Source organism: Callorhinus ursinus, unplaced genomic scaffold (assembly GCF_003265705.2).
Source record: "Callorhinus ursinus isolate GAN/ISIS: 27379988/994484 unplaced genomic scaffold, GSC_fseal_2.0 scaffold48, whole genome shotgun sequence".
Lineage (NCBI taxonomy): Eukaryota > Metazoa > Chordata > Mammalia > Carnivora > Otariidae > Callorhinus > Callorhinus ursinus.
The window spans coordinates 7,340,658-7,362,512 of record NW_027397110.1 but is presented as its reverse complement, the minus strand read 5'-3'; the positions used below and the strand labels follow the sequence as shown (position 1 = coordinate 7,362,512).

The 21,855-nt window shown below is 39.2% G+C and overlaps 1 protein-coding gene across 2 annotated transcripts in view; it reads left to right on the top strand.

Moving 5' to 3' along the window:
• Positions 1-21,855, top strand: part of EP300 (E1A binding protein p300) — an 84,922-nt gene that overhangs the window by 42,295 nt on the left and 20,772 nt on the right. For both annotated transcript variants that reach the window (XM_073882715.1, XM_025882305.2), the window contains 11 exons: positions 1,086-1,179; positions 1,740-1,877; positions 3,705-3,822; positions 4,676-4,850; positions 12,835-12,912; positions 13,951-14,060; positions 16,006-16,143; positions 16,918-17,352; positions 18,626-18,805; positions 19,009-19,153; positions 21,200-21,318. In XM_073882715.1, the coding sequence (XP_073738816.1) occupies positions 1,086-1,179; positions 1,740-1,877; positions 3,705-3,822; positions 4,676-4,850; positions 12,835-12,912; positions 13,951-14,060; positions 16,006-16,143; positions 16,918-17,352; positions 18,626-18,805; positions 19,009-19,153; positions 21,200-21,318 (1,730 nt within the window). The remainder of the gene's footprint in view (positions 1-1,085; positions 1,180-1,739; positions 1,878-3,704; positions 3,823-4,675; positions 4,851-12,834; positions 12,913-13,950; positions 14,061-16,005; positions 16,144-16,917; positions 17,353-18,625; positions 18,806-19,008; positions 19,154-21,199; positions 21,319-21,855) is intronic.

Below are 21,855 nucleotides of genomic sequence, written 5' to 3'. Positions count from 1 at the left end.
TGTGCCATCAGAAGACAGTAAGCAAATAGATGGAGTGTCATCACTTTTTCTTTTACCCCTTCATGCTGTTGCCAGCAATAAAGCAAACCAATGTGATGGGTACCTAATTTCTCTAAAAAGGAGTATTTACACATGTAATGTTTACATTGACAAATACAGAATTAGGAACAATACAATTCTGTTTTAAAAAGACCACTTCCAGCAACTACATTTCAGAGCTGGGCTGATGTTAGAAGCAAATTTCTACCTAAATATTTAGGAAACATGGGTGAAGGAAAGCACCAGCATTTTTTTTCATTAAATGTTGTTTACAGATCTTGCCAGTTATTTGCATTATAGTGGGAAGTTTCTTTTTTTTCCTTGTTTTTAACATACCTTGAGGTATATTAATAGAATTGTGTATTTAAAGAAAAAAATTTTTTAACCACATGAAAATCTGGTTTAGTGTGAATATTGCTGTTAGCTTTTGTTTTTAAAGAAATAGACCATTAAAATTGCTAATTGAAGAGGTAATATATGCACATAGAGGTATTCAGGCCAGTTTGAAGGAATATTCAGATGTTTAACCAAAACACCATCTTTCTGATTAAGATTTCATTCCCCCCTCTCCAGGGATCATCACACTTACTTTCCTTATGTCCTTACGTAAGTTGTACTTATGAAAATATATGCATATATAGTTATGTCACCTAAACCGTTTTGGTTCTGATTTTTTGCTCCTTTTGACATCATTGTAGGCATTGTCTGTCCATACATATATGAGTAAACCTATAAGACAAAGTATCAGAAGTAGAAATACTAAGTCAGAGTGTGCGTGGATTTTTTTTGTCAGCATTTGGTAAATAGCCCTAGTGTTTTCTTTGTTTTGTTTTTTCCCCTGGTTTGTCATTTGTCTCTTTGCTCATGGTGATTATTTTATTACTCAAGTTTCTAAATGTTGTCCTTATGGCTTCTGGGTTTTGGGTCTTTGAAAGCACAAAAATTTCCTGTGATATGTTCTTCTAGTACTTTTATAGCTATTCTTTTTTTTGTTCTTTCTTTTTGCTATGGTATTTAAAATATTCCTTTTGTTTGTTTTGACCTAGGTGCTAGTCCAATGGGAGTAAATGGAGGTGTAGGGGTTCAAACGTCGAATCTTCTTTCTGACTCAATGTTGCATTCAGCCATAAATTCTCAAAAGTAAGTTTTTTCTCAGTGTGTTCCCTATGTCATGTTTTAAACACTTGTTAGAATTCCTTATTTGAGTTTTTTTGTTTCCTTGATTTGAAGCTGTCTTTGATGAATGAAGGCAAAAACTATATTTGAGTCCATGCTTTTGGCTTTCTACAGTCTTATTTGAAATTGTATCAATTATCCGGGGTAACCTGTACCTTCCCTCTATATAGTAAGAAGTTGCAAGTATGCACCTACTTAAAATATGAGTTATCCCAGAGGTAAGAATTAATCCATTACCTAGTGGATTCCCTGGGATAAGTTGTGTCAGAGTAACAGTTTAGTTTTACAACATAACACTTAATCTTCTAAACCCAAGACTTCATCCTCCCCTCCAGAGGATGAAGTATTGTGGGTTAACTCTGCCTCACACAAGTACAAACACATATACACTGTTTCTCTCAGATTTCTTTATATAAATAGACTTGTCATAGTGTGTTGGACCCGTTGCAGTCATCACTGTTAGCTCTAAATGAAATCTTTCTCCTACCTTCTTCACTAAAAATATTCACAATTCCTTTTTAAAGTCCAATGATGAGTGAAAATGCCAGTGTGGCCTCCCTGGGTCCTATGCCAACAGCAGCTCAACCATCCAATACTGGAATTCGGAAACAATGGCATGAAGATATTACTCAGGATCTTCGAAATCATCTTGTTCACAAACTGTATGTCTTATTCATAAAGACTGGGCATGTCTTATTCATAAAGAGTTACCATGTCAACATGCTTCCAATCTGCCAGGCACTTAACCACAGAGGAGGAGTATTGATTTTTCTGTAGCCTGGCTCTTGCTGCTAATGCTTCTGTTCCTGTAGCTTTCTTGCTTCCTGTTCTCTGCTTCTCAGCTTTTCCACCACCATTCGTAGAAGTCTTTCAGCTTTAACAGTGTATAAACTATTCTACCTAGTGACCGTTTTCAATATATTAGCTAAAAATTATTTTAGTGTCACTGTCTTTGCAACTCAAATTTTAGAAGAAAAACCATGTCTCAGTGCATTAGAATATGGTAGTGGTAAATATCCCTAATAAAGATCTTAAGATGTTGAATGGTGGCCGCTCTGTTGTCTTCTGGCCCTCCAAAAATGCATGTTAGTGGTTTGTGAGATACCTCTGCACTGTTGTGGAGTTGATATATACCAGGCATTCAGCTTATTTAAAGAAGCATCTTGTCAGATGAAAGGGGAGGGATAGAAAGCAGTAAAGTGTAATGTGCCCAATATCATAAAAGTAGAGCTTGGACCTCGCTCATTACAGAGCTTGTGCTGTGAATGCCGTCCAGCTTTTTTTTCTCAGAGAGAGCAATCTTTTTCATTTCTCTTCCACTTAATAGAAGGGTCTCCTTCATTCTATCCATATTTTTTATTGGTTTAGGATCATGTGGCCTATCTTTTATCTAAACTTAATTTTATCTTACATAAGCCTACCAAGTATATTTAAGTTTCATTTAGGAATTCAAAAATGGTGGCACTAGAAGTGGAATTTGACAACAAGGAGGAAACTCCTAATTTTTAATAAAAAGAATTAAAAAAGAACAACCAAAACAAACTTACTTTGTAACATTCAAATTGTTTAACAACCATTATCTCATAACAGATAATAGATTATTTGGGATTGATCATCTGACTTGACATTAAAAGTATATTATATGCTTGTGAATTTTTTTACCAACTCAGATATTCTTCTAAACTTCCATTTATTTCTTTTCCATCTGGTTTTTCCAAATCCTGCACAACTGAACATGAGATATCCAAATAGTAAAATTAGTGACTGGAAATATATTTGTCAAATCTTCAGGAACACTAGTGCCAAGCATTTTGTAGGGAATTGTTAGAAAGTAAAAGACACTTGAATTGGGCAGAATCATCATGCATCTCTGCCCCTTCCACTTCATGTTTTTTATCTTGTAAGATTTTGTAGTGATTATTAGGTTTTATTTATTTATTTATTGAGAGAGAGAGAAAGAAAATCCTTAAGCAGCCTCCATGCTCAGTGTGTGGAGCCCGACATGGGGCTCGATCCTATGTCCCTGAGATCATGACCTGAGCTGAAATCAGTTAAGAGTCGGGTGCTGAGTTACCCAGGCACCCCGTTAGGTTTCATTAAGCTGAATAAATTGAGAATAGAAGGATCTGAAGGCAGTTGGATCTTGACACTATGACAGAGGTCAGGTTTCCTCACTTCCTTTATGCAAATAGCTTGGTATAATTTTTTTACTCTGTGTTAGAGTGACAGGGACCAGAGGGGATTTTTGCGGTGTCATTTCTTATGTTCTGATCGGCGGGGAAGCCTTTTGTTTACCACAGAGACAATGTCATTGGGGCCAGTATTATTTAATATTTGAGTACATCCCACCCCTTTTTATTTTACTTAATGCGCACATTGTATAAAAATGAGAAAGCACTAATCAGGAAAAAGTTTAAAGTACTGTATATTTCTATGATGAGAATGAAAAGTTGACATGATATAATAGTGGTAGAATTTTCTTTTCCTAGTGTTCAAGCCATATTTCCTACTCCGGATCCTGCTGCTTTAAAAGACAGACGGATGGAAAACTTAGTTGCATACGCCCGGAAAGTGGAAGGGGACATGTATGAATCTGCAAATAATCGAGTGAGCGTCTGTTTTCCTATATAAAGGCAGAAATGGAACTGTCCTAGTTGTTTATTCTTCTTTGTAACATATACAAATAATAGTGTACTTTAGCTATCCTGTCTTATTCTCACTGTGCACAGTCAAGATAACAAAGCAATTTTCTTAAAGTGTATGTCATCAAGAATCTTACATTTTTCCTCTTAATAACACAGTGTACTCGTGTGGCACTTTATCTGGGTTGTCCTTCTGTCAACTTAAAAAGTGGTTGAGCTGTTACCAGCTCTGTGCCATTTTCACTTGAGTGTGGTGAATCAGCTGCTTAGTATTTTCATCTCAAATATTCCAGTTTCTCTTCATCATTTGAACTTTGTTCTTTAAATTGGCAGTTTTTCAAAATACAGCATATTCATCCCCTGTGCTGCAAATTGCCAGCATGTATTTTGTAAACCTACTTTTGAGAGGTCATGCTTTACTATATAGGTTCATAATTAAGCTGCTTTTCACATGATGATTTCAAACATGAGTTCACATCTGGAATGATCTAAGAAAGTAGATTAGATGGTGGTTATCAGAGGGGAGGGGTGGGGGATGAGGGAAACAAGTGATGGAGATTCAGAAGTGCACTTATGATGAGTACCTGGTGTGGTGTATCAGGTGTTGAGTCACTGTATTGTACACCTAAAACTAGTATTACACTGTAGGTTAACTAACTGAAATTAAAATAAAAACTTTAAAAAAATAGATTATATTTTCCCCCTTTGGGTTTCTGCTTAACCTCTTTAAATGAAGCTAATATCTGTTCTTCGTTCATTTTTTTCTGTTACCTAATGGTAGTTACTCTTTTTTCCTTATCTTTCCAACATTCAAAAAGGCGGAATACTACCACCTGCTAGCTGAGAAGATCTATAAGATCCAGAAAGAACTAGAAGAAAAACGAAGGACTAGACTACAGAAACAAAACATGCTGCCCAGTGCTGCAGGCATGGTGCCAGTTTCTATGAATCCAGGGCCCAATATGGGGCAGCCACAACCAGGAATGACTTCCAGTAAGTGCTTTTTGTTACAGTTATTTTGGGGAGAAATTGGTAATAAAATGGTTTCTAACCAAAGTCATTAATTTGCACTAGCTTATGTACCTATTCTAGAGCTTCTGAATGACCCTTTTTTTTTTTTTTTGACTTTGCAAAGAAACTAATTCATCCCTTAATAAAAGAAGTAACAGCATATTTAAGATTACTGGGCATAGTAAGTACTTAACAAGTCTTGATAATCTGACATCATTTTTAGAAGCCCAAGATACTGTTCTCTCAAAGCAACACCTAGAAAATGATGGCCCACAAGTTTACACTGACCTGAATTTGGTAGGCATCTAATAAATACAGGCCAAGCAGGTTCAAAGTCCCCACCAGCTTTCATCCTAAACACACAATAAATATCATGTTACTTAACAATGTCACACTTTCTTCTTGACGCAATATGTTTGAAGGCTAAGAACTATTTTTTAGAAGCATTTAAAATTCATCTTGACAGTTGTAGTGTTCTGGTTATAGGAGCCTTCTCAACCTAATGATTTAACCAGATAGCCAAGATTATTATGCATTCCCTTATTCATTCACTGTCTCATTACTAGATTTCAAGTAGTGAAATGAGGAGTTTTGTACATGGTGAAGAACAACACAGGCTATTCTGAATGATGTGAGAAAGGTTATGAGAAGGAAAAGCCTGTATTTTTTGACTGACTACCTTTAGATAGTGCCATGTGAGCTGGCAGGTACCAACTCATATGTCAGGGTTTTAGGAGGGCTGAGAAACTCATCTCCCTCAGGACTTGAAGTAGTAAAATGGTGAACTCCAGGGTTGCCAGTGGCCTTTAGCAGACCCATTTGTTAAATGCAGAGTGCTGGTTACATGTTCTCATAGGGCGGTGATTTGAGCAAAATTGAGAAGAGCAACAGTGTTTCTGGCAGACGAAGAGTATACAGGGAGGTCCACTGGCAAAGGAAAAGCAGCTTTTGTTTTGTTTAAGATTTTATTGAGAGAGAGCATAAGCAGGGGGGAGGGGTAGAGGGAGAAGCAGATTCCCTGGTGAGCAGGGAGCCCAATGCGGGGCTCAGTCCCAGGATCCTGAGATCGTGACTGGATCTGAAGGCAGATGCTTAACCAACTGAGCTACCCAGATGCCCAAGCAGCTGTTTTTTGAGTAGATAGGAGAACAAATGTTCAGAAACAAAGTTAAGATTAAAATTGACTAGATTGATTCAGTGCTGATGGTTTAAACCAGGACAGTTAGGTATAGAGACAAGTGGGCAAACCTGAGATACTTGGGTGTGATACAGCCCCGCCTCTGGCTCTTTAGAAATTTGAGCCAATCGGGCGCCTGGGTGGCTCAGTTGGTTAAGCGACTGCCTTCGGCTCAGGTCATGATCCTGGAGTCCCGGGATCGAGTCCCACATCCGGCTCCCTGCCCAGCGGGAAGTCTGCTTCTCCCTCTGACCCTCTTCCCTCTCATGCTTTCTGTCTCTCATTCTTTCATTCTGAAATAAATAAAATCTTAAAAAAAATATTTGAGCCAACTCTAAAGTCTACAGGTATTAATTGTGGTCTTACATTAGAGGGAAATCAGTATGGTGTATTGATGCAGACAGGAACAAATATTAATATTAATATTGAATCACCTCTATGTTGACCTTTAGCCTGTACTAATTCTGGCATTTTGTAGAATGAGATCACTGCCTTATCACACACGCAAATTAATTATAGAAGAATAGAAAGTTTTAAATTTTAAACAAAAAATTAAAAGTAGTATACAGAATGTATTGAAGAAAATATAAAATGAAATGAGAAACGTCTTTAAACTAGATACTACCTAGAAGTTTTGAAGAAAAAAATGACAACAGAAGATACCATAAACATAATTAATGGACAAACCAAGGTAAATATTTTCAACATTAAAGGTGCTAATTTCCTTTAGTATGTGACTTGGGAAAAAGATGGAACATAGGAAGACAAATGAGAAAAGAAATGGAAAGAACAAGTAAAATCGACATGACCTTTTGGAGTCTCTAAAGGTTAAAGTAGGTATTAAAGATTGTATAGTAACATGGCTCTGGAATATGCTGTTGGTGAGAATTTAAAATTTTTTTCATTTTCTTAACTCCAATTGTGAAATATTCACAATAACCTAATCTATAGTATAGAAACATCTGCAAAGTGCCTCCAGTATTGCATTGCTGAAGTAGCCATACAGCTGTACACTAGAATATTTTAATTAAGGGTTCTCCAGAGCATTCCCTTTTTACCCAAGCAGTTGGAAGATTGAATAGACTTAACCAACCATCTGGAGCCCTTTACTTAAAGGTAAAGGGCAAGGTGTGGCTGCTACAGAAACCACTCTTAGGGTAATTCCACCTACCCTCTGGAGCAGACAGCACACCCTGAGGGGACTGCTCCCTATATAGAGATAAATAATGATCAGGAAGGATTCATCCTGTGGTCCTTGTATAGATACTTAAAACTGCAAGGGAAATTTATTATACAAAAAGGAAATGTTCAAAAGAAAAAATTACTACACAGAAGGAATGAAAACAAAAAGACAGGATGGAAAACGAACTGGGAGGGGCACCTGGGTGGCTCAGTCTGGTAAGCGTGTCTGCCTTCGGCTCAGGTCATGATCTCAGGGTCCTGGGATCAAGCCCCGCCTCTGGCTCCTTGCTGAGTGGGGAGTCCACTTCTCCCTCTCCTCCCTGCTTGTGTTCTCTATTTCTCTCTCTGTGTCAAATAAATAAATAAAATCTTTAAAAATAAATAAATAAAACGAACTGGGAGAGTTGATGCAGTATAAAACCAGATTAGCGTTTAAAAAAAAACAAGATAAGATTTAAAACAGCTTTATTTTTTATTGTTTTAAAGAATTTTATTTTTATTTGACAGAGACACAACGAGAGAGGGAACACAAGCAGGGGGAGTGGGAGAGGGAGAAGCAGGCTTCCTGTGGAGCAGGGACCCCGATGCGGGGCTCGATCCCAGGACCCTGAGGTCATGACCTGAGCTGAAGGCAAACGCTTAACGTCTGAACCACCCAGGTGCCCCAGACAGCTATTTAAAAAGGTACAAAATGTGGGTCACCTGGCTGGCTCAGTCAGTGGAGTATGTGACTCTTGATCTCAGGGTTATGAGTTTAAGCCCTCCATTGGGCTGTAGAGCTTACGTTAATAAAAAATTAGTAGATGATAAATACATAGAAAAAAAGACTTGAGCGATAATCTTAGGTACTGTTGCCCCATTTTACCAGTGAGGAACTGAGGCATAGAGAGGTGGCCTAACTTGTGGTCACAATGTTAGTGGCAGAGCCAAGAATCAAACCCAGGCATTTTGTCTTCACAGTCTGCTCTAAACTATTAGATATGTTAAATACAATTGTAATTAAAAATAAAGTTTTCTTGAAAGAAAAAGCTGAATTGCCCAACCAAACCTAGCTCATCACTGTCTTAACATAAAAGTAGATGAGGAAATATCCAGAAAATAAAACCACACCATGAAGAAAGATTTGACCAGGTAAAAAGCCCGAAGTGTATCGTAAGGAAGAAACTAGTTAAGAAGATAAACATACATGCACCCTCATGTTCATTGCAGCATTATTTACAATAGACAAGATATGTCCATCAGTGGGTCAAGAAAATGTGTGTGTGCGTGCACATGCATGCACCCACAAATACTACTTAGTCATAAAAAAAGGAAGTCTTGTCATTTGCAAAATGGATGGGCCTTGAGTGCACTGGGTGCAGTGAAGTAAGTCAGCACTGGGCTAAGTGAAGTAAGTCAGAAAGACCTACCATATGATCTCCCTTAGATTTGGCCTCTTTATTTAAAAAAAATGAGCTCATAGATACAGAGAACAGTTTGGTGGTTGCAAGAGGCAGGGTGGGGACAGTAGTATGGATGGGGTGGGTGAAATGGGGGAAGATCAAAGGTACAAACTTCCACTTATAATTAAGTCCTGAGGATGTGTAATGTACCGCATGATGACTATAGTTAATAATACTGTATTAGACATTTGAAACTTGCCAGAAGGGTAGATCTTAAAAGTTCTCATCACAAAAAAAACCCTTGTTGTTCTGTATGGTAGTGGGTGTGGGGTAGACTTACTGTGGTGGTCCTTTTGTAATATACACAAACACTGAATCATGTACACCTGAAACTAATACACTGTCATGTCGGTTATGTCTCAGTTCTTAAAAAGATAGACAAACGCAATGGAAAATTTGGAAAACAGTTTCTATCCTCATTTAATATATGTCAAATTCAGTATGAATTTATTTCTACCTCATTTTTGTATTTGCATAAGAAAATTATGGGCACAAGGATGGATTATGGAAGACTTGAACTTTCTCATTTTTGTATTTCTATAAGGTCCCCCCACCCCAAAGGGCATGCATTATATAATCAGAGGGTGGCTATGGTAGGTATTTGTGTAGACTAGAAAGGTGTTTATAATAAGTGGATATAAACAACATATATGTGTAGTCTTAAAATGATGAACCTAATTTTTAATGAGTTTGAATAAGGAACTGACTCCTCAATTTTTTGCAAACATAAAAACATTAAGAGAAAGTTGACAAGTATGTGTATTATCTGAATAATATTTAATATGGCAAATTCCCAGAAAAAAAGTTCTAGAAGAAATAAATACTAACCTATTAATATTGGTTTTTTGTGGGGGTGATAGGCTTACTTGGATATATTTAATGTTGTGTTTTAAAAGGTTTTTGATTGTCCAGTCTGTGTGCACTTTGCGTTGAGAGTATTTTATTTAAATGTGAATGATAAGCATTTTAATTAATGGTTTTATATGTGTCTGTGTGTGTATATGTTATAAAAATTTGTAAATAAAAATTATCAAAATGTTCCTTCAGTGTCCATCAGATATTCCTTTTTTTTTTTTTTAAAGATTTATTTATTTGAGAGAGAGAGAGAGAGAATGAGAGATAGAAAGCATGAGAGGGAAGAGGGTCAGAGGGAGAAGCAGACTCCCTGCTGAGCAGGAAGCCCGATGCGGGACTCGATCCTGGGACTCCAGGATCATGACCTGGGCCGAAGGCAGTCGCTTAACCAACTGAGCCACCCAGGCGCCCCATCAGATATTCCTTATAAGAGAATTTAAGACCTGCCTAATAGGCCAACAGTAGGTTTTATGACACATTTATACCATGTAGCCAGAAAAAACTAGCATGTGCATCATAGTTGTAAATGAAGGTATTAGGGCCAGATGTGGGCCATAGAATTAGGTTTTTGATTTTTCATTTGATTAGTCTCATATATTTGAAAAGATTTTGCATCAGAATATTGATTTTTGGTTTCCTTTAAGAAGGGAAGGATCTAGCAGATTTGACCCTCTCCAAGGGTACCACAGTCTCCATCTGGAGTCGTGACTGCTTATTAGAAGAGTTGTGCCTTCCCCACTTCATCCCAGTCGCTCCTTGTTCCTTCCCTGTTGCTTCAGATACCTAGTCTTTCCCGTTCATTGATATTAACTGCCTGGTCCCTGCTGGCATTTAGCTTACAACACCTATCCATATTGTTGTTATTATTATTTTTTTTAAAGATTTTATTCATCCATTTCAGACAGACAGAGTCAGCGAGAGAGGGAACACAAGCAGGGGGAGTGGGAGAGGGAGAAGCAGGCTTCCCGCCAAGCAGGGAGCCCGATGCGGGGCTCGATCCCAGGACTCTGGGACCATGACCTGAGCCGAAGGCAGATGCTTAACGACTGAGCCACCCAGGCGCCCCACCTATCCATATTATTGACAGGAAAAACATTCTTTATATATTAGGTGAAAATCTTGCTTTTACATAAAGTCTAATGAATACACATATGGAAGATTATATAGGTTTTATCTGTCTTAGGGTCTCTAATTTTTATATAGTGAACCTAGGTTATGTGCATAATTTTATAAATCTTGCACAGTTGTGTATAAAAGTATATGAATAAATGTTTAGAATCCAGTATTCAATTTGACTGTTTTAATTTTATTAAGAACAATATTGGTGTTAAATCCTGGTGGATTTAGTTACTTGAATTGCACTAAACCGCTTAGTTGTGTGATCATTTTTGGTGTTAGTATAGCACACTTGCAGAAGTGACAGGGAATTTTGAGTTGTCTGAAGTGCCTTCTCTTTAGAGCATAGTCTGCCACAAGCACATCTGAGGATTGTGTGCACAGCACTTTGGTTTGGCGGGGTGTCCAGGGCAGAGCTGGGTCACTTACAAGCATCTTGTCTTTTCCCAGAGTGCTGGAGAAGTATTATTTTCTCTGCACCATGGTATGGAAAAGGTTGGAAAGCACTATGCTAGAGGATGTCCAGATAATCCACGAAACCATTAGAACTTACGTACTTTTGACCCTTTGAACAACTCAGGAGTTGGGGGCGCTGATCAACACCGAAATCCACAAAAAACTCTCAACTCCCCCCAAAATTTAATTATCAATAGCCTACTGTTGACAAGAAGCTTTAGGGATAGCATAAACAGTTAACACATATTTGCATGTTATAGATGTTAAATACTGGATTGGGGAGCCTGGGTGGCTCAGTTGGTTAAGCAACTGCCTTCGGCTCAAGTCATGATCCTGGAGCCCCGGGATCGAGTTCTGCATCAGGCTCCCTGCTGAGCAGGGAGTCTCCTTCTCGCTCTGACTCCCCCCTCTCGTGCTTTCTCTCTCTCTCATTCTCTCTCAAATAAATAAAATCTTAAAAAAAAAAAAAAAAGCTAGAGAGAAGAAACGTTACTAGGAAACTCCTAAGAAATATATATTTACCCAAAAAAACTTGCATAAGTGGACTTGTGGAGTTCAAATGTTGTTCAAGGGTCAACTATATTTATATTTTGATGTCATTTTAATTATTTCTGCTTTTGTATTTAAGAGGTCCTTGGCATATAGAGCAGTATAATAAGTGAATTATTTAAGGTCAGTGGTCACAGTGGGTTTGTGCGCATGAAAACACATGGGGGTACACATCAAATTTGGTTACTGAACAAAATGTGTGGCTGTCTCTTGGAGGTATTCTGCTGCATACCAACCAAAGAATCCAGCTTAGTCAAACAGTAGCATATTAAATGCTATAGTAGCCTTTGTCTTTTTTTTAATTTAAGATTTTACATTATTTTCCTGTCAACACTGAAAGATTAAATAAAGATTATACTATAACTATTTGGAGACTTTTTTTTCTTTAGATTTTATTTATTTGACAGAGAGAGACAGATAGTGAGAGAAGGAACACAAGCAGGGGGAGTGGGAGAGGGAGAAGCAGGCTTCCCGAGCAACAAGAAGCCCGATGCGGGGCTCGATCCCAGCACCCTGGGATCATGCCCCGAGCCGAAGGCGGACACTTAACAACTGAGCCACCTCGGTGCCCCTGGAGGCTTTTCTTATATACCAGAAATAACGTTTTCGTCAGGTTCCTAAGTTCATAGCTTTATTCTTTGGAGATTCAGGCTAAATATTTCATGATACTGTTAAAGATATTTTGTGAGGGTTTTTTCTTTTTTTCCTTTTCTCTCCCTCTCCCTTTCCCACTCTCTCTCTTTTTAATGGAAGGGCCACTGGCTAAAAGATGGTATTCTAGGGTGCCTGGGTGGCTCAGTAGGTTGAGCATCTGCCTTCAGCTCAGATCATGGTCCCAGGGTTCTGGGATCGAGTCCCTCATTGGGGAGCCTGCTTCTCCCCCTTCCTCTGCTTGTACTTTCTCACTCTCTCTGTCAAGTAAAATAAAATCTTAAAAAAAAAAAAATGGTTTTTTAGGGATGTCTGGGTGGCTCAAGTCGGTTGAGCATCTGCCTCCGGCTCAGGTCATGATCCCAGGGTCCTGCGATGGAACCCTGTGTCAGGCTCCCTGCTCAGTGGGGAGTCTGCTTCTCCCTCTCCCTCTGCCCCTCCCCCCTGCTCATGCTTGCTCGCTCGCTCTCTCAACAATGGTTAAAATCTTAAAAAAAAAAAAAAATGATTTTCTAACCATTTCTCTATTCCACCCTAGATGGCCCTCTACCTGACCCATCTATGATCCGTGGCAGTGTGCCAAACCAGATGATGCCTCGGATAACTCCACAGCCTGGTAAGTTATAAAAGAAATCCATGTATCTAACCATGGCTTTTTTTTTTTTTTTAAAGTAAGCTCGATGCCCAGCATGGGGCCTAACTAAACTCAACCCTGAGATCAAGAATCCCATGCTCTACCAACTATGCAAGCCAGGTGCCCCAACCATGGCTTTTTTTTTTTTTTTTTTTTCCCCCAACCATGGCTTTTTAAAAGAGTCTCTGGTGTACTACAAGATTATTCTTGCCACCTTGATTCCTGCCTCAGACCAGCATATTTCATAATTACCTACTTGAGAAATCAGAACACATTTTGGAGTTGGAGCCCAGGGAGGGAAAAAAGGGTATTAGAGCACAGGTTGGCTGGCAGGTCAGGTGGCAAAGATACAAAATGATCAAGCATCTGTTTAAAGACAACTGGTCAGGGGCGCCTGGGTGGCTCAGTTGGTTAAGCGTCTGCCTTAGGCTCAGGTCATGATCCCAGATCCTGGGATTGAGCCCCGCATTGGGCTCCCTGCTTGGCCAAGAGTTTGCCTCTCCTTTTCCATCTGTCCCCCTCCCCCCCAACTTGTGCTCACTCGCTTTCAAATAAATAAATGAAATCTTTTAAAAAATAATAAAATAAAAACAACTGGTCAAGATGGGTTTATTCCAAATTATAAAAAATTTTTTTAAAGATTTTATTTATATTTATTTATTTGAGAGGGAGAGAATGAAAGATAGCACGAGAGGGAAGAGGGTCAGAGGGAGAAGCAGACTCCCCGCTGAGCAGGGAGCCCGATGTGGGACTCGATCCTGGGACTCCAGGATCATGACCCGAGCCGAAGGCAGTCGCTTAACCAACTGAGCCACCCAGGCGCCCCAAATTATAAAATTTTATTCAGAGAACATATGTTAATTAATTAACCGTGTCCTTCTGTGGCTGCTGTGATTGAAACAAATTCATTCACAGTTGAGAGCAGGTTCCTTTATTTGTCCTGATAAAATGTTACAGAATCAGAATTCATTCTTTAGTTCTCCAATGAAGGTATTCAGACGAAATATTTTGTACTTACAGGTTTGAATCAGTTTGGCCAGATGAGTATGCCCCAGCCCCCAATTGGACCCCGGCAAACCTCTCCTCTTCAGCACCATGGACAGTTAGCTCAGCCTGGAACTCTCAACCCAGTAAGTGTGTTGTCTTTGGGTAATTATTTTGGCCTTTACCTAACATTTAAGAATCCTTTTTATTTGTTTCTACTTTGTAAACAACAAATCTTAACATGTTAGTTGCTTAAATAGCTAACTATAAGTGATTAACCTTTAACGTTGATTTTTTTCTGTAATTCTGTTTATTTGGCCCTTATACACATGATAAATGATTATATATGTGTTTTAGAGCTGAGAATAGTTTTTTTTTTTTAAAGTGGAGTAGGAGAAAACTAAACCATATACCACAATTAGGCAGTAAATGCTATAATCCCTAATTTTCATCAGTCTCTTTTACCAATATTGTATTTAGAAATTTACCCTACAAAATTCATCAGTAAGGTACCAAAAGGATATATGAGAAAATTCATGTTAAGGATCTTATATTACATACTCTGTTTTTAAAAACAGGCCATATCCTGAATGTACAGTAGCGGATTCATTATGGTTAAATTATGGTACATTTGTAAATTGGAATGCTCTGTAAGCAAAATTTCAGAACTTACATGGTGGCATAAAAGCTGTTTATAGCTTTAAATGAAAAAACCAAGTTTCTGAAGTATATGTTATTAGAGGATCCAATATAGTTAAGAACTCTCTTGATTATAATCTATATAAAATAAACACTAAAAAAAATTTATTTCCAAGTACGGCCCATGGTCTTCATACTAGAAAGTTGGTAAGAGCAGCCAGTCACCTTTCCCTGGAATCTCAATATTTAGTAGCCTGCACACTTTGATAGTTGCCTCTTTTTTATAATGTGCATCAAACACAGATAGGTTCTATTCAGACAGGAAACTGTCTCTTGCAGGAGTGATGTAGGGGCAGTTGCTTGGTTCTAGAGACTAGAGGGAGAAGAGGGACTCTGAGCATTCACTGCTCATTATGCAAATTCTAAGGCAATCCACCTTTTTCATGTTAACCCCAACCCTTAAGCTTTCAGAATTAGATAGTGCCTTTAGTCCTTGAGCACCAGACTGCCATGTTTATAAGATAAATACCTTTCTTAGATTATGAAGTTTTTGGCCTTTGTTTTTCCATAATTCCTTCCTCTATTAAAGGCCTATATTTGTTTGAGGAAATTTTAGAAATGAAATTTAATAATCCTCAAGCACATTTCCACTAGAGAGTGCCCTCATGTCCCCTTCCACTCAATCACTATCTCCTTTAGACAACTGATGCCGTGATTTCTATCACCATGGATTAGCCTTACCTGTTTTTCAACTTCATATAAATGGAATTATTGAGATGTACTCTTGTGTCTGATCTTTTTGGCTCAGTATAATGGTTTTAATGTTCATCTACATTGTTGTTTATGTCAGTAATTTGTTCTTGCTGAGTAGTATTCCATTTTGTGAGTGTGCCACAATGTGTTTATTTTTTGTTATTGATGGACATTTCAGTTGTTTCCAGTTGTTGACTTTTATGAATAAAGCTACTATAAATACTCCCCCAGCCCCAGAAAAGAAATGAAATGTAACAATCCTCAAATATTTGTGGACCATGAATGCTACCAAGTTCAGCCACAACTTTTGTAAGATTTTCATTGTACCTATTACAGAGTCTTAGGATTTGTGCTACTACAACATCATTACATGAACACAGACCTCATGAAGGTGTAATTCACTGTCACTTAACAAACAGTATGCAAAGAGCAGTTATCTCTGTACCTTGTCAGGTGCATTTGTGTATCAGGAGAATTGGTTTGTCAGTAACCTCCTGTAATTGCTTTAGAGTAGGCTTGGGTCAGCTGTAAGGCTGTTCTCCATTATCTTTGCATGAGAGTCCAGTGTTGCACACTTTCTTCCTTTTCTACCCCACTTTCTCCTCAGCAGAGCCATAGCAGTTGTGATTCTAGCTGTAGTAGAATAACCATAATGAAGCAATTGGTGCTCTGTTTTTGTTTTTTTCCCCCCCTATGTAGCCTATGGGCTATGGGCCTCGCATGCAGCAGCCTTCCAACCAGAGCCAGTTCCTTCCCCAGACTCAATTCTCAACACAGGGAATGAATGTAACGAATATGCCTTTGGCTCCGTCTGGCGGGCAAGCACCGGTGTCCCAAGTAGGTCTCACAGATGGGTTTTTTTCACTTGTTTTTGTGATTCTTTAAACTTCTCTTGATCTAGGTTTTTACTGGAAAGGGTAGCAGCAAATAATGGGTGAAAATAGATGGTTTTAAGTTTTTGTTTTTGTTTTTTTTAAGATTTGATTTGACAGAGACACAGCGAGAGAGGGAACACAAGCAGGGGGAGTGGGAGAGGGAGAAACAGGCTTCCCACGGAGCAGGGAGCCTGATGTGGGGCTCGATCCCAGGACCCTGGGATCATGACCTGAGCTGAAGGCAGACGCCTAACGACTGAGCCACCCAGGCACACCCCGTTTTTTAAGTTTTTAATAAGAGCAGTTATGGACATACGGTATTCTGAACATGAAGAGATTATTCTGTGAAGTAGCAGTGCTGCAATTGTTACAAACTATGAAAGAGAATAAATTGATAGTTGTAACCATTTTTTTACACTTCTTAAAATGGAATCTTAGAACTATAATGCAGAAGAACGAACTGTGGCTAAAGAGCATCACCAGGCAGAAAATACTGTGTACTCAACTGTCCCATGCCCCTGTAGCAGCTGAGGCCATTCTGGTGTGGGTTGTTTTTGTTTTGGTGAATTTTTTTGAAGTCTACTAATTAAGTACATTGGATTATCTGAAGGTATACCCCCCCAGTAACAGGATTTTTGACACATTTTTAAATGGAAGCATATTGCGTATAGTCTGCCTGTGTAAATATTTCTTTTATTGTGTTCTCAATTGTCATCTTATGTTTCTCATTTAACAGGCACAAATGTCCAGTTCTTCCTGCCCTGTGAACTCTCCTATAATGCCTCCAGGGTCTCAAGGGAGCCACATTCACTGTCCCCCTCTCCCTCAGTCAGCTCTGCATCAGAATTCACCCTCTCCAGTACCTAGTCGTACCCCTACGCCTCACCACACTCCCCCAAGCATAGGGGCTCAGCAGCCACCAGCAACAATTCCAGCCCCTGTTCCTACACCTCCAGCCATGCCACCCGGGCCACCGACCCAGGCCCTTCATCCACCTCCGAGGCAGACACCTACACCACCACCGACGCAGCTTCCTCCTCCAGTTCAGCCTTCGCTTCCTGCTGCTCCTTCAGCTGAGCAGCCGCAGCAGCAGCCTGTCTCCCAGCAGAGCGCCGCGGCTTCTGCCCCCACCCCGACGGCGCCGCTGCTGCCCCCACAGCCTTCAACTCCAGTAAGCAGAGATCTGGGTTTCGGCAGACCCTCAAATTGTACTGTAGTGTTAAGATCATTTATATGCCAGTTCTAGTCTCTATTGTGTTGTTTCCCCTGTTAAACTAGAATTAGGACTTTCTTTACTTCCTGTTCTTTCTTCCCAGGGTAGTACCTAGCATAGAGGGAGGTCAAAGACTTTGTTTAGGTCTGACGTTGACCATGGTATGTTTTGTGTTGTGTTCTGAGACTTGAAGGCATATAAGCAGGGTGACAAGGGGAAAGAGTCTTGTAGTATGTTTAGTGTGCTGAACATAAGTTTTCTGTTTGTTTAAAGAATCTTTTTCAAACAGTCTGAGCTGTAGTATTTGAGAATGAATGAACAAAACCATAGATTTATGAATGTCTGTGGTCCTAGCCAAGGTTAGAAAATCATGACCTAAGATGAGAAAAGTTTGGGCCTGGAACAGTCTGTAGCTTCCTTGTGAGAGGCTCATTATGTACATAACAGAAATCCAAGTTCACATCTAATAGTTGCATCCTTACTGATAGAATTCTGTGTCAAGGCTCAGAACTTTCTACTTGCTCACCGATACTTATATTTTACTTCTCTGTCATGTTGGTGAATGGAGAAGTCCCATGAATCATAGCTACTTCATGAAACACTGTAAGTCAGCAATTGGTTCATCCCACCCTCTGATAGGCAAGGAACAGCAGAATTCAGAAAGGAAACTTTTGATTAGGGTAGTTCCTGAAAATACTAACTACTCATGAGGTTTCTTATTGGAAGACCTAGGAAAATGAGAGATTGCTTGTTATCCCATTAGAGTGTGGTGATTCAAAACAGCCACTCAGTATGGGAGTTCATTATTTGCTCTCTACTTTTTCTTTACACTTGCAGCCTTCCCACTGGAAAGTTAAAAACAAAACAAAATAGCTAGTCAATCCATCATTTCTTTGGATTTCTCTGTAAATGTGAGCTCCCCTGAGGAAGTCATCTCTGAGACCCCAGCCCTCACACACTGCTACAGAATGACAGCTAGTGCAGAAACTGTTGAGTGTCTCTTTCATGTATAGCCAGCCAGCCAGCCAGTATTTGCAAGTCCTCAGTCTTCTGTTCTGAAGCACCATTTACTTCAAGGGAGTGAAATAGGCCGAGTACCTGAAAGCACCATAAATGAATATAATGATAGGAGTCTAGAGATAGGTGGTTAATCATGCGATCTTGTTATGGAGCTTAAACTGTGGTTGTATAATTGGCAAATTTTTGTGTGTTTTCCTGTCTTTCTGCCCAGCTTTCCCAACCAGCTGTAAGCATTGAAGGGCAGGTATCAAACCCACCATCCACTAGTAGCACAGAAGTGAATTCTCAGACCATTCCTGAGAAGCAGTCTTCACAGGAAGTGAAAATGGAGGCAAAGATGGAAGTGGATCCACCAGAACCAGCTGATGCTCAGCCAGAGGATATTCCAGAGGTGAGAGCAGGGCGAGGACTGCCGTTGGTTAGGACCTCAGCCTGGGAACCCACCTTAGCATTCTGATAATTCTCATTTCACTGATTTCTGCATGAGAAATGGTCTTTGGATAGGTCTCCAAGACAGGGTAAATAAGATAATGATCTTGTTGCTTCCTGGTGGCGAGTCTTTGGAATACTAAAAATATTTACCTTTTCTTTCAGACTAAAGCAGAAGACTGTAAAATGGAACCTATAGAAACGGAAGAGAGAGGCACTGAATTAAAGACTGAAACAAAAGAGGAGGAAGACCAGCCAAGTACTTCAGCTACCCAGTCATCCCCAGCCCCGGGACAGTCAAAGAAGAAGAGTAGGTCTCTTAGGCTCTCTGTTCCTAGAGGCAGGGAAAAAACCGTAGACTTTGAGTAGAATGGGATCAGGCTTCTTGGATTTCTGAAATTGATTTTAAAGTGATTTCATTAAGCTTAGAGCCCTTTTGGCCTGGTATCTGGGTTATTACTAATGTTGGGGAAGACTTTTCTTTCTTTCTTTTTCTTTTCTTTTCTTTTTTTTTTTTTTTAAGATTTTTATTTATTTATTTTGACAGACAGAGAGGGGGAACACAAGCAGGGGGAGTGGGAGGGGGAGAAGCAGGCTTCCCGCTGAGCAGGGAGCCCAGTGTGGGACTTGATCCCAGGATCCTGGGATCATGACCTGAGCCGAAGGCAGACACTTAACAGTTGACTGAGCCACCCAGGCACTGAGCCACCCGGGGAAGACTTCTTTTCTGTAGGTGCATTTCCTTCCTGCAGTCATTGGGTCAGTCACACCCATCATTTCTTCAGGGTTGGGTGGTTAATAACTTCTCAAAATTGTTTTTTTTTCAGAGGAGAAAAATTGTTATATATCCTTGACCGAAATGCAGGAAATAATAGCAGTGATAATAGTACTGTTTATTGTTAACCTCCTGGGCACCAGGCATTGTGCCACCTGCATTGTCTCCTCTAAAAATTTTACAACAACTCTGAGTTATTGATCCCTGTTTTACAGGCAGGGAAAACCTGAGGCTCAGCAAGGTTAAGTAGCTTGCCCCAGCTTACTCAGCTGGTAAGTGAACCCAGGCAGGCTGATTCAGAGTCTCTGCTCCCAACCAACTCTTAAATATTAATGAGTCAAGCCGAGCAAGCAGCTCTGCTTGATATAGAGTGTTACTCTCTTTAGTTAATTCCCACAAAAACTGATTTACCAACTACTTTAGGACTAGAACTTCTCATGGCTCTTAGTGATCCCTTCTATGGCAGAGGTAGGACTTCTCCCAAGGGAGGAGTCTGCTGGCTCCTAAAGATGGTATATATAAAGGTGTTCCATTAATATAATGCAGCTTAACAGGTTGGGGTTAAAACAGTTATTTAAATAAGGTTTATATAACTGAGATGTTATTTTAATATAGGCTGCAAGAAACCCAATCTTATTGTTAGGAATCTGTCTTTAAAACAGATTTTGTTTCTTTTGAGTATAAGCAGATATGAAAAACAAAGTATTCTCTCCCTTCTGTTTGTTCATTTTTTTCATGGTCACCCCCACCATGAAGTGAAAAATACCTAAAGTACTAACAGATATCCCCTCCTGAAGATAAAAAATAATTGGTAAATAGAAGAAACAACAAGGTCTCTGCTGAGAGTATTTTAAAGTTCAGTACTAGACCCTTAATGAATAGCTTCTTAAATAGCTTAAATTAATTCCATTTGGATCACACCAGCAACTCTTTCCTGACCTTTAGGAAACATTAAGAACATACAGGGATGAAATTTGATCAACTCAGTCCATTGGCAATAACAATTTAGTTCTCTCTTTATTTAGACTTAAATCTAACATTTGCCAGTAAAATAATAAATGTGTCCTCCTCAGCTCTAAAACACCACGCTAAATTTAATGAGGGACCCTTCCTTCAGGGATTTGGATTCCTTTAGTGTTAAGACAATACCAGGTCTAATTCCTGACTTGTTAAATGCTGTTACCGTTAACGAGGACTTCTTTCTATTCTTGACAGCATCCCCTGCTTCTCCCCATTGCTAGTATCTTTTGGAATGTTTTTTTTGACAAGTCTGTTCATAAATTTTTAGAATGCTTAGGATTCTGTTTCTACTTGGTCAAGACTATCTTAACTGAATTTCTGACTGAAAAATTAGCTGAGCCATGAAGGGTGTTTAAAGCTGACTAGACATGGTGTTTTAAAGGTGCTACCTGATGCAGACCAGGAATTAGAAATAGGAAGTGTGTCCTAAGTGATAACCTTCATGGAGATAATGTAGGCAGATTTGTGTTTTGTGGTTTGTGAGATATTTCCATAGCTTCAACTCAAGCGTTTTTTTCTTCCTTTGCTTCATTGATAACTAATTTTAAATGTGCTCTTAAGTTTTCAAACCAGAAGAGTTACGACAGGCACTGATGCCAACTTTGGAGGCACTTTACCGACAGGATCCAGAATCCCTTCCCTTTCGTCAACCTGTGGACCCTCAACTTCTTGGAATCCCTGTAAGTATGTGGTGGTACTTTTGATTTTTTTTTAATATGTTAACAGCTTTATTCAGATATAATTCACATATTATACGAGACACCCATTTAAACTGTACAATTCAATGATTTCTGTGTATTAACAGGATTGTGCAACTGTCACTAGTCAATTTTGGATCATTTTCATCACCCCCCAAGAAGACACCCCATGTCCATAAGCAGTCACTCCCATTTCCTTCCCCCATCCAACCACTAGTCTACTTCTGTCTCTATGGATTTGTTTGTTCTGGACATTTCATTAAATGGAATTAAATAGTATGTGTTGTTTTGTATGACTGACTTCGTTCAAGGTTCATCCACATTATAGCATGAACTTATACTTTGTTCCTTTTTGTGTCCCAGCAATATCTCTCTGTATGGCTATATCACATTTTGTTTACCGCTTCATGAGTTGATAGACATTTTGAGTTGTTTACACTTTTTGACCTTTGAGGGTAGTGCTGCTATGAATATTCATTCGTGTACAAAATTTTGTGTGGGTGTATGTTTTTGTTTTTT